This window comes from Salvelinus namaycush, chromosome 14, assembly GCF_016432855.1.
Source record: "Salvelinus namaycush isolate Seneca chromosome 14, SaNama_1.0, whole genome shotgun sequence".
Classification (NCBI taxonomy): Eukaryota; Metazoa; Chordata; class Actinopteri; order Salmoniformes; family Salmonidae; genus Salvelinus; species Salvelinus namaycush.
In genome coordinates this window covers 35,755,925-35,769,092 of record NC_052320.1, presented here as the reverse complement: position 1 = coordinate 35,769,092, position 13,168 = coordinate 35,755,925, and the positions used below count along the sequence as shown (strand labels likewise).

Below are 13,168 nucleotides of genomic sequence, written 5' to 3'. Positions count from 1 at the left end.
AGTTAAGTCACGAGTCATTGGTGTCAAAGTCGAGTTGCAAGTCATCATATTTGTGACTCGAGTCTGACTCGCTTTCACGTTCTGCTTGAAGCGATCTTACGGTTTGTAAACAAAGCTGTATGATATGCACATGTGATGACGGTTTTAAGGCGTATTTACATATTTAAATTAGTTAAGATTACAGGACACTACCATTGGTGTATAGAATGTTTGGCTTTACGTGATGTTGCATAAAGCGGAAGTACCGCCTGCCTCCTGAATCCAAGCATTTGACATGGGGGGACCAGTAACTCTATGATAAACTTTGTCAATGTACCAGATAGTCATTTTTCATACTTGGGTCAACCTACTATGAACTGGTTTCATCTGAATATTTGATGAAAAACATGATTTTCACTATTCGGGACCTTTAAATAAAAGTATAAAATAAAACAAAAGTATGAAATGAAGCACTTCCGACACCAGTGCTGTGTTGGCTCCTTAGAGTTGACCAGCTAGCCTCTTCAGTAAGTTGGCTTCACAGTTAACGTCACCAAGAGTTAGCTTAGCCAGCTACTGTACCGTACCTGATAAGTCCCGTCTTATTTCTGTCAGCTGCTCGTTGGTTGATGTTGGCGTGGGAAGAAGGAAACCACGACCTTCTCTCTTTCTGCTGTTTATTGACAGTTTGTTAACCACACAAAGACGGACTAGCTCCAGCACAATAACTATGTGTTCCATGCCGGGGCCATCTGTCAATCTGACGATCAAACCAGCGTGCAAACAATATAAGAAAGCTTTCATCCGATTGGTCAGTAAGCCATCAATCATAAATGTAACAAGATAGGTGGGCTTTCCACTCATAACAATACATTATAATCTGTATTAGTCCAATGCAGACTATGGGGAACACCCATAAATGTTGATGTTGCAGGTGGTACACTAAGGCCCTGTCATCTTCATAAATGCAGAGACAACTGCAGCGAAGTGATGCCTTTGTCTGTACACAGCATCTACTGTATAATGGGTCACAGCATGCCTCGTTTTACAGTGGCGCTCCAATGGATTCAACTTTTTTTTTTCTGAGATGCTGCCATGGTAACGGGCAGCTTCTCTGTCTTGGGCTGCAGCCACCTAAACCCTGCAGTTCTGACAAATAACCATTGGGGGCAGCAGTCTGGGGCGCTCAAACGAGTCCAAGATGTTTGACTCTATGAACAGAAGATCTGAGATATGGAGGGGAGAACAAAGGCCAGTTGTCTCCACGGCAACACACAAAAGGGAGCACCGCAGCATGGGGGGAATTCAACACGTTTCTGTCGGCCTGGTGATCACCGTGGTTACAAATGACAAAAAATGCCTCTGTGAATTGCGCTTGGTCCAGCTCTCAGCATGGCTCTCTTTGAACTCAGTACAGAGAGACATGGCTGATATATGTACTATGACCTGTCGCCTGGCATCTGGGGCACAGCTGTTGTCCCTAATGTAGAGCCAAGGAAATCAGGACTTCCCTACAATGGCCCTAGGGGTCCAAAGATTACTGACAAGTTGGCATTAGTATTGCAAATGGTCAGTACAAATGTAGAAAGGTTTGAGGTTCATACAGTGGTAATACAGCATGGAGGGCGGGGTTGGTTGGGATGGGGGGGGGGTGCAGAGGAAGAGGAGACTAGGACCCCTGAGAAGGAGATGCTGGGAGACGCTCGGAGATCCAGCCGGTGACTTCCTTGAGCACTGACGCCGCAGTCTCTGGGAGTTCATGGTGCAGGGCATGGTATGCTCCGTCATACACCTGAAAGAGAGAGAACACACATACGATTAGCTCTGTCTGTTTACCTCTCTGTGTTCCCTATTTCTCACCCTCTCTGTTCCCCCTCTCTCTTTAGTGTGACAAGTGATGATGATGTATGGACTTGGAACAGCCAGTTAAACAAACAGAGAAAGAAAAGAAAAATATTGAAGTTCAAGAGCAGATAAGATGGTGTCCATTCTAAATATACTGGCTTGTCTATATCAGTTTGTATGACTCAGTGTCTGGGCTATTCAGGTCTGTCGACATGTCTGTTTTGGCCTGTGCAGTGCTAGTCAGAGACATACACTACTGTTCAAAAGTTTGGGGTCACTCAGAAATGTCCTTGTTTTTGAAAGAAAAGCGAATTTTTTGTCCATTAAAATGACATCAAATTGATCAGAAATACAGTGTGGACATTGTCAATGTTGTAAAGGACTATTGTAGCTAGAAACGGCTGATTTTTTTTACGGAATATCTACATAGGCGTACAGATGCCCATTATCAGCAACCATCACTCCTGTGTTCCAATGGCACGTTGTGTTAGTTAATCTAAGGTTATCATTTTAAAAGGCTAATTGATCATCGAACCCACAAATCCTGATGCTCCAGATACACAACTAGTCTAAAGAAGGCCAGTTTTATTGCTTCTTTAAATCAGGACAACAGTTTTCAGCTGTGCTAACATAATTGCAAAAGTGTTTTCTAATGATCAATTAGCCTTTTTAAAATGATCAACTTGGATTAGCTAACGCAACATGCCATTGGAACACAGGGGTGACGGTTGCTGATAATGGGCCTCTTTCAAAAACAAGGACATTTCTAAAGAGACCCCAAACTTTTGAACGGTAGTGTATATTTAACCATACTATATATTTATCTAAATATATTTGATCTAAATATATGGCTCTGGTGCTAGTGCCCACCTTGATCTTCTTGTCCGCGCTCGGGGCCTGGTCAAACATCATCTGGGACCCTCCGATGTCACACAGCTTGTCCACGTCGCCATGGAGAAGCAGGAAGGGCCAGGTGATGGCGGGTATCTCTCTCTCGATCCGCTCCGACGCGCCTATCAGCTGCATGGCAAATGACACACGCATCCCACCGTGATAGTTCAACTCGTCAGTGTCATACGCTTCAACCTGCAGGGTAAAGGAAGAGGCTGTTGAGTGACCACTGAGCATTTCCCTTAGATGTTTCACTGATAGTAACCCATAGGGCGTTTGGCTTTCTCAATATTGACCCATGATGTGCATACTACTGTATAAGATATGGCCTGAATACAATCATTGTATAGTATGTAACACTCACGGCGGTGGGTCGCTGCTAAATTGCCGCCACACCAAAATAAAAACTTTAGACCTTTTTCTAAATACATTTCCGGGATAGAAAAACGCTTTCGGTGTAAACTTAAATGACTAAAACTAGACAGGAAGTACAGTGCCTTCAGTATTCACGCCCCTTTACTTTTCCCACATTTTGTTGTGTTACAGCCTGAATTTAAAATAGATTATATTGAGATTGTGTCACTGGCCTACACACAATACCCCATAATGTGAAAGTGGAATTATGTTTTTCAAATATTTTTTACAAATGAAAAGCTGAAATGTCTTAAGTCAATACGTATTCAACCCTTTTGTTTTGGCAAGCCTAAATAAGTTCAGGAGTAAACATTTGCATAAGTCACATAATAAGTTGCATGGAATCACTCTGCGTGCAATAATAGTGTATAACATGATTTTTGAATGACTACCTCATCCCTGTACCTCACACAACCAAATTATCTGTACGGTCCCTCAGTCGAGCAGTGAATTTCAAACACAGATTCCACCACAAAGACCAGCGAGGTTTTCCAATGCCTCGCAAAGAAGGACACCTATTGGTAGATGCGTAAAAATACAGAAAGCAGATATTGAATATCCCTTTGAGCATGGTGAAGTCACTAATTAAACTTTAGATGGTGTATCCATACAACCAGTCACTACAAAGATGCAGGAGACCTTCCTTACTCAGTTTCCAGAGAGGAAGGAAACAGCTCAGTGATTTCACCATGAGGCCAATGGTGACTTTAAAACAGTTAGAGTTTAATGACTGTGACAGTAGAAAACTGAGGATGGATCAACAACATTGTAGTTAATCCACAATACTAACCTAAATGACAAGAGTGAAAAGGAGGAAGCCTGTACAGAATACAAATATTCCAAAATATGCATCCAGTTTGCAATAAAGTAAAGTAAAACTGCGAAATCACTGAGTACAAAACACATCACTGAGTACCACTCTTCATATTTTTAAGCATGGTGGTAGCTGCATTATCTTAAGGGTGTGCTTGTCATCGCCAAGGATTAGGGAGATTTTTTTGATTACAAATAAACTGAATAGATCTAAGCACAGGCAAAATCCTAGAGGAAAACCTGATTCAGTTTACAGACACTGGGAGACAAATTCACCTTACAGTAGAACAACAACCTAAAATGCAAGGCCAAATATACACTGGAGTTGCTTACCAAGAAGACATTGAATGTTCCTGAGTGGCCGAGTTACAGTTTTGACTTAATAAATCGGCTTGAAAATCTATGGCAAGACTTAAAAATGGCTGTCTAGCAATGATCAACAACCAAGTTGACAAAGCATTAAGATTTTTTTAAAGAATAATGTGCAAATATTGTACAATCCAGGTGTGCAAGACTTACCCAGAAAGACTCACGGCTGTAATCACTGCACAAGGTGATAATAACATGTATTGAATCAGGGGTGTAAATACTTATGTAAATGAGATATTTCTGTGTTTAATTTTACTTACATTTGCTAAAAATCCATTTGGAATTCAGGCTTTAACACAACAAAACGTAGAATAAGTCAAGGGGTACGAATAGTTTCTGAAAGCACTGAATGTAGAAAATACAATTGATCTATATATTTTTTAATAATATAACCGTTGACAACTAGAAATCCCCAAAATGAAAGCTAGACTGTCGGGGAGAATCGAAAAGTCCCAAAACGATGAATTTAGGAGTATTTTTGGCATGGCTGGATTACTGACGGGGCACGCAGGGTACGTACCTAGGGGCACCGACTGGGATCCCCATTGGTTTTGTATTAATGTTTGAGCATAAGAACACAGAAATAGCCATGGCAAAATGCGTGGAAGTGCAGCAAATTAGTTTTCACACTGCAACATTTTATCTCAGCTCCATGGAAACAGTTCCAGAATTGCAGGAAAATAGCTGGAAAAAAATAGAAAATGTTTCTCTCTGTCGCCAATTCCGGACTGGTTCAAAACAGAGAGCTGGACGATCTGGATCTCAGTCAAGCCTCTATTGTGGAGCAGCCTTTAAAACGCTGTGTGTGTGTGTGTGTGTGTGTGTAGGCACTGAGGATGCACACACACACACACACATTCCATAGACCAGACTTACCTGTGTTTGGTCCCGTGAAATCCATTTAGACTTAATGAAGCCCAGAGAGAGACTGGGCACAATCTGATTTGCGACTTTAGCCAGGAACACCTGAAGAACAAAGAGGAACAACCACAGAGATTACAAAGGCATGTAGGGAGCTAATACAGCTCAGGTCAGTGGTTGTAAAAGGGATTAATAACATGGTATGGAGTGGTTAACATTGGTGACAGGCTAAATGTGAGGGGACTGTGTGCAGGTGAAACCCCAGAAATATAATTCCTAGAACGGGCATCCCCGTTAAAGAATAGGTGGGTAATGGGTGGACAGGAAGTAAAGCCTATTTCTATGGGCAAAACCCACCTTGAAGGGTGTGGCAGACTCTGGGTTCACCCTGACCATAGGAGCGATCAGAGCCACGCCGGCAAAGTCGTTCGGCCGTGCACATGCCGTCAGAATTGAGATGGCTCCACCCTGAAGAAAAAGGAAGAGAAACGATGACGTCTTTTGTGATTTAAAGGAACACTCCACCCAAAAACTATCATTGGGTATTTGTTTCATTAATCCATTGCTGATACCCCAACATGTTTTGCATGTCAGCAATGAAGTATTCAAGATCTATAACTTTCAAAATACAGGAACACAATTCAAAAGGCACTCTCGCACATCTGAGCTACCTTTGTCTCTACCAGCGTCGACCCTTACACTATCTTTGTTGCAGGTGCATGGTAACAATTGAATAACATGAAAGAAAAGCGATCTCCGTGCACGGCTGATACCGGCTATACACTGCGTATACCAAACATTAGGAACACCTTCCTAATATTGAGTTGCACCCCCCCCCTTAAAAGTCCTTCTTTAACCCGTCTCCTCCCCTTCATCTACACTGATTGACGTGGATTTAACAAGTGACATCAATAAGGGATCATAGCTTTCACCTGGATTCACCTGGTCTATGTCATGGAAAGAGTTTTGTGTACTCAGTGAATTTCTGTATTTTGAAAGTAATATATCTTGAAAACTTGAGTGCTGACATGCAAAACATGTTGGGACTATATCAACAAAACAATGGACTAACGAAACAAAAATCAAAAGATCGTTTTTGGGTGGACTTTTCCTTTAAATCAAATACGCGAGGGTAAACTAATTAGAAGTTACGCAACGGCTTCCTAGAATCAATCAATTTGGCACGGATAATTGTGGAGGGCTTTTGGGAGGCAAATTTGTTTGAACAGTGTTTGTCTGCCCTCTCTTTGTCAGATGTTTGAATATTCATGAGAGTGGGGGCCTCTATCGAGTGAGCCTCTAAAGAGATGGGCTGTTGAGAAAAACATTTCCCACCAGCGAATGAAATGAAAGACAAATGCACTGAACATCGCAAACACGGCTAAATCTATATAGCGATAACCATACAATTTAATTGAATAAATGTGTCTCTATGTAGGCTATCTCGATGTATATCTATACTAACTAATCGAGAGACCACAAACAAGTTGTTGATTGAGTAATGCTTATTCTGTTTTGTCAAATCCCATCCAGGGTTAGTTTCAGCCTGATTCAACTGACTGGTCAAACAGCGAGTGAACTGCAGTGAATTTAGGGAATCTTCCCTGCTAGTTCTGAGCTGTTATTGGAGGGTTTGATAGTGATATCGGCACCAAACGGGCCATGTTGGGTCACGGCCTTCCCATACCAAGAAAGGCTTTCTGGGGTAACGGCTCCTGACTGAAGAAGCTAAGAATGAATGGAGAGAGAGAGAGAGAGAGAGAGAGAGAGAGAGAGAGAGGCCTTTGGAGGGTTGAGCAGGAAGGGTGAGCGAGGGGAACAGAGGTGCTCTTTAAGGAATTGATTATACCAAGAGAGGCCTCCACCAGAAACACACACACAAGCTCATCCCCTCTTGCACTGAGGGAAAGAATACTTGCATTGTGTTGCGTCCCCTCACACTATGAAGACTCTGATTGTGGTTATGTAAGGCGCTAACATACTGACATTACATAAAGGCCTAGCACTGAAGAAGTGGGACATGGAAGAGGGCCAGACGTACAGAGCCAGGGGAGGAGAGGGGGAAGGAATGGGTCAGGAAATACAGGAAGGAGAAGGAGGAATGGAGGGAGGATTTGGCCAGTAAGGAGCAAGGGTCTGTATTGCTCACTAATCAGAACAGCAGTGAATGGTCAGTAGAAGAGTGGACAGTGTGGGCAAGGTTTAGCTCCGATTAGAGGGTACACTGGACTTTGTTGTTGAGGGCAGTGAGGGTCACCAGTCAATTCTGCCACGCCCTGATCTGTTTCACCTGTCCTTGTGATTGTCTCCACCCTCTCCAGGTGTCGCTTATTTTCCCCAGTGTATTTATCCCTGTGTTTCCTGTCTCTCTGTGCCAGTTCGTCTTGTATGTTTAGTCAAGTCAACCAGCGTGTTTTTCCCGTACTCCTTTTGCTATTCTCTTTTTGATAGTCCTCCCGGTTTTGACCCCTGCCTGACTCTGGACTACTTTCCCACCTGCCTGATCATCCTGCCTGCCCTGACCTTGATTCTGCCTGCCCTTCAGTACCTTTTGAACTCTGAACTGGTTTTGACCATTTTGACTGTCCACAACTATTCTCTTGCCTTACCCTATTGGATTATTAAATATTGTAAGACTCCAACCATCAGCCTCCTGTGTCTGCATCTGGGTCTCGCCTTGTTTCATTATTTCAAAAATATATATTTTACCTTTATTTATACAAGTTTTTTCTCATTGAGATAATATCTCTTTTCCAAGAGAGACCTGGTCCAATAGCAGCAGAGGGAACAACATTTCAGACCAAACAACTTACATACACTAACACAACATTAAACAAAACTATAAACACACATAAAGTACAACAATTACATATTACATTAAAAACACAAACATCTTGACTAAAAACAGCTGGCCTAAAAACAATTACACTCTTCTATGATATATACATCGATCAAGTGTTTAAACTCCACCAACGAAACTAGATCATCACATTTTAAAATGTGATAAATTCATGATAAATTCATCAGCGGCCAGTGCATGTACTGCAGTAAAGGATTATTTGGGACCACGTGTATCTGGACTAGCCGGTTTCTGGATTAAGATTCTCCTCTGTAATCTGAAACATGCCATTTGTGTTGACTGAGACCACAGGCTTCGGGGCTTTAATGTCGATAATAGTGGTGGTGGAATTTGCCCCCAACACAGGAAATGCCCAATTTGACACTGTTCGTACATTACAGTCTAATGGCATCGGACATGGGTTCTAAGCATGGCCTTTTCATATACAGTTGAAGTCGGAAGTTTACATACACCTTAGCCAAATACATTTAAACTCAGTGTTTCACAATTCCTGACATTTAATCCTAGTAGAAAGTCCCTGTCTTAGGTCAGTTAGGATCACCACTTTATTTTAAGAATGTGAAATGTCAGAATAATAGTAGGGAGAATGATTCATTTCAGGATTCATTTCAGAAGACCCATTTGCGACCAAGCTTTAACTTCCTGACTGATGTCTTGAGATGTTGCTTCAATATATCCACATCATTTTCCTCCCTCATGATGCCATCTATTTTGTGAAGTGCACCAGTCCCTCCTGCAGCAAAGCACCCCCACAACATGATGCTGCCACCCCTGTGCTTCACGGCTGGGATGATGTTCTTCGGCTTGCAAGCCTCCCCCTTTTTCCTCCAAACATAACGATGGTCATTATGGCCAAACAGTTCTATTTTTGTTTCATCAGACCAGAATACATTTCTCCAAAAAGTACGATCTTTGTCCCCATGTGCAGTTGCAAACCGTAGTCTGGCTTTTTTATGGAGGTTTTGGAGCAGTGTCTTCTTCCTTGCTGAGCGGCCTTTCAGGTTATGTCGATATAGGACTTGTTTTACTGTGGATATAGATACTTTTGTACCTGTTTCCTCCAGCATCTTCACAAGGTCCTTTGCTGTTGCTCTGGGATTGATTTTCACTTTTCGCACCAAAGTACGTTCATCTCTAGGAGACAGAACGCGTCTCCTTCCTGAGCGGTATGACGGCTGCATGGTCCCATGGTGTTTATACTTCTATTGTTTGTACAGATGAACATTGTACCTTCAGGCATTTGGAAATTGCTCCCAAGGATGAACCAGACTTGTGGAGGTCCACAATAATTTTTCTGAAGTCTTGGCTGATTTCTTTTGATTTCCCCATGATGTCAAGCAAAGATGCACTGAGTTTGAAGGTAGGCCTTGAAATACATCCAAAGGTACACCTCCAATTGACTCAAATGATGTCAATTAGCCTATCAGAAGCTTCTAAAGCCATGACATAATTTTCTGGCATTCTCCAAGCTGTTTAAAGGCACAGCCAACTTAGTGTATGTAAACTTCTGACCTACTGGATTTGTGATACAGTGAATTATAAGTGAAATAATATGTCTGTAAACAATTGTTGGAAAAATGACTTGTGTCATGCACAAAGTAGATGTCCTAACCGACTTGCCAAAACTATAGTTTGTTAACAAGAAATTTGTGGAGTGGTTGAAAAACGAGTTTTAATGACTCCAACCTAACTGTACGTAAACTTCTGACTTCAACTGTACATTCATGGCTGGTTTGCTGGACACAGATTAAGCCTAGTCCTGGACTAAAAAAGACTTTAAATGGAGCTTCCCCATTGAGAACTTCTAGTCTTAGACTATGCTTAATCTGTGTCGGGGAAACTGGCCCACATGCCTGTAAAATGCCAGGCCGTACCTCACTCCACAGGTTTTTCCATTACAATAACTTCCCATTAAAACGTCCTGTTTAAACATTTACTCTAGTAAAATTGCCTACATTCCGCTCCTAGTAAAGCAAAGTAATCTAACTTGAACTGCATGTCAAACCTAAGGGAAGGCTGTCTAATTGTGCACAGCTGGGGGTGCATGAGAGAATCTAAAGGATGTTATCACAACGAGGATCTCGACATATAGGCTATAGGCGGTTTCCATTGTTCAGGCGCTTTACAGCAGAGATCAGTCATAGAAGAGCAGAACAAGCAAACAGAGGCAGAGCAGCAGGGAAGGGAAATGAGGCCTGTAATGCTAAATACGTTAAATCCCTTTTCAGGCCTGACTTGGCCCTGTTGGTATTTACATAGCTAGACTTTCAAAGGACACCGTTTCCCACGAGCATAGACGCACGAGCTGTGATGTCAGAGCATCTGTGGTCATCTGAGTCACACCGAGTGTAGGTGTGTTGAACAAAGTCCTTGTATAATGTTTGTGTAATGGACATAGCCTCAAACTAACCCTGGCCCTATGACTTCTGAGAACTGTTTCTCCTGTGTTGAGAGGTAAACACCATAGCCGCTGGCAATGATACAGCCTCAGTGTTTGGACAAGGAATAAACTAGAGAAGGTTTTAAATGTAATTTAGCAGATGCTCTTATCCAGAGCGACTTGCAGTTGGTACATTCATCTTAATACAGTGAGGTGGGACAACCACATATCCCAGGCATAGTAAGTACATGTTCCCTCAATACAGTAGCTATCAGCAAAGTCAGAGCTAGTAAGAATTTTAAAAAGTCTGAGCCAGTAAGGGGGCAAAAAAATCAAGTGCGAGTGTTAGTTCATGAAAGTGACCCCAGTGTTTTGACAAGGAAGATACTAGAGAGGGTACCGTACCACAGAGTGGCCCCAGTGTTTGGTCAGCGAGCAGACTACAGAATGTACCGTACCATAGAGTGTCCGATGATGAAGATAGGCAGGTCGGGGTGTCGGCCCTTCATCAGATCAATGTGCTGGAGGGAGTCTCTGACAAACACCTGGAAGTCCTTAATATTCATCCGGTCTCCTTCACTCTGGCCATGGCCAACTGATGGAGGGAAAAAGAGGGAGAGATAGATATAGAGGGAGAGAATGAAAGATTTAGAGGAAGATATATATATATATATATATATATATATATATATATATATATATATATATATAGAGGGAGAGAGCGAGAGATTTAGAGGGAGAGAGGGAGAGAGGGAGATTTAGAGGGAGAGAGAGAGCAAGAGGGAGATAGATTTAGAGGGATATATATATACTTATAGGGAGAGAGAGAGATTTAGAGGGAGAGAGAGATGAGGATAAGGCACCATTGTAATTGACAGAGACAATAGAGGAATACATTTCCCACTCTACCCTTCATTACTCTCTGGACAGACGAGCCAGATGAGACAGAGAGGGACAGCCATTCTCCATCTCCGTACGTGCCAATCCATCCTATGTTATCATGCCAGCTGTCCCTCCCATTACCTTCCAACACCTTACTCTGAACATGCTGCTGAAGCTATGTAAAAGGTGCGTTGCCATGGCACCACGACACCAGCTACAGTTTCAACATTCAGAACATGTGCCGTTCACCCTCTCTCACTTTCCATCCTTCCACCCCCCCCCCCCCCGCCCCCCCTCTCTCTCACTTGTTTCTCTCCCCATAATAGCTTCCACTGATAATGGAGCAATGGAAGCCCATTGGTGTCTGTCAGTCACGGGATGCCGTTCATTTTTCTTCTGCTGTGAAGTGTGTGTGTGTGTGTGTGTGTGTGTGTGTGTGTGTGTGTGTGTGTGTGTGTGTGTGTGTGTGTGTGGTGTGTGTGTGTGTGTGTGTGTGTGTGTGTGTGTGTGTGTGTGTGTGTGTGTGTGTGTGTGTGCATGCTCGTATATGTCAAAAATCTCCCTCTCACCTAGTGATTTCAATATTTCTGTAATTACTTTGAAACGCAATGGAAAACATTGAGTAGAATTTTTTTTTGTCATGGACAAAATAAAGAAAAATCTCTTTAACACAACATTTATTAACATCATTCTCGTTACTGTATAATAACCTTGGAAAAAAAATCCATGTTAATAAGTCAAGTTTTACTTTGATACCATATGAATCATTAATGAAGATGACATTCCCAGAGGTGTCTGTGGAGTGCTGTACACTGACATTCTATGATCTGTCACTCATTAGATCACAGGGAAACAGAGTTCCTACTCTCATTTGGCGTTGACTCTAGAGCTGTTGCTCAACACAACTGGGACCTGCTCTACTTCACTATGAGACTGGGTGACACTCACTCAGTCACCGTTCCTACTCTAAACTAAAACGTACAAACTGTTCTAGCGATAACAAACATATTACGCCGTGGCATCACATTTGTCTATGGTAAGATTTCCACGGGTATTTTACTAGCAGTAAATTATGTGGCTGCAATGGGTAGGACTTCTCCAGTATTTTTGGTGGCAATCTCTGTACCGTAAAATTAAGTGCTACCTCTGTGGCTCTACTAAGAAGCGCTGCATGGCAGTGATGTAGTCAGGTCACTAAGCCTCGAGTCCAAGTCGATGCCCAAGTCCCTTGGTAGTGCCAAAAGTTGCTTTCCAACCATTTGTTAAAGTCACATTTCATTACATTTGCACATTTGTAATGCTGAAAGGATAATACAGCTATCTAACATTTACTGTTGCAGCTAGTATATTGAATTACGCAAAAGAGAGAGAGTTGTTCTGACAGCCAAGTCACAAGTGGTCGAGTCACAAGTGGTTGAGTCCAATTGTGACTTGAGTCTGAGTCAAGTCCGAGTCCTGGACTCGAGTACTACAACACCGCTACAGCGTGTTTTGGCTCACCATGGTCGTGCGCAAAGACAAGCAGGGACTGCTCCTTCAGGGTCTGGCCGATCTCATCATACGGCCCACAATGCTCTCCTGCCCCATGTGCCACGAACACCAGAGCCCTGCAGGACACAAGGAAGAAGAGTGAAGTCAGTCACATTTCATGCACACCTCTTGTACTATATTAAAACAGTGTGAAGTCAGTCACATTTCATGCACACCTCTTGTACTATATTAAAACAGTGTTGCAATTAGCTGACGAGGGCACTCAGATTATTTTGGATTGTCGCTAATTGAGTTGGCGATCCCTCTATCGGAAGGACGTGGTTGGGACTTGAGTCCACTCATCCGGTGGCTAGATAGTGATCATATCAACAACTCTGTGAGAA

At 42.6% G+C, this 13,168-nt stretch overlaps 1 protein-coding gene across 1 annotated transcript in view; it reads right to left on the bottom strand.

Annotated features, from left to right (window-relative positions):
- Positions 1 to 642: 642 nt before the first annotated feature.
- LOC120059452 (monoglyceride lipase-like) overlaps positions 643 to 13,168 on the bottom strand; it is a 28,783-nt gene continuing 16,257 nt past the window's right edge. Inside the window, exons 3-8 of the mRNA XM_039008505.1 lie at positions 12,795 to 12,901; positions 10,871 to 11,007; positions 5,530 to 5,640; positions 5,188 to 5,277; positions 2,695 to 2,910; positions 643 to 1,771 (exon numbers count right to left, since the gene is read on the bottom strand). Coding sequence (XP_038864433.1) covers positions 1,649 to 1,771; positions 2,695 to 2,910; positions 5,188 to 5,277; positions 5,530 to 5,640; positions 10,871 to 11,007; positions 12,795 to 12,901 — 784 coding nt within the window. The 3' untranslated portion in view covers positions 643 to 1,648. The remainder of the gene's footprint in view (positions 1,772 to 2,694; positions 2,911 to 5,187; positions 5,278 to 5,529; positions 5,641 to 10,870; positions 11,008 to 12,794; positions 12,902 to 13,168) is intronic.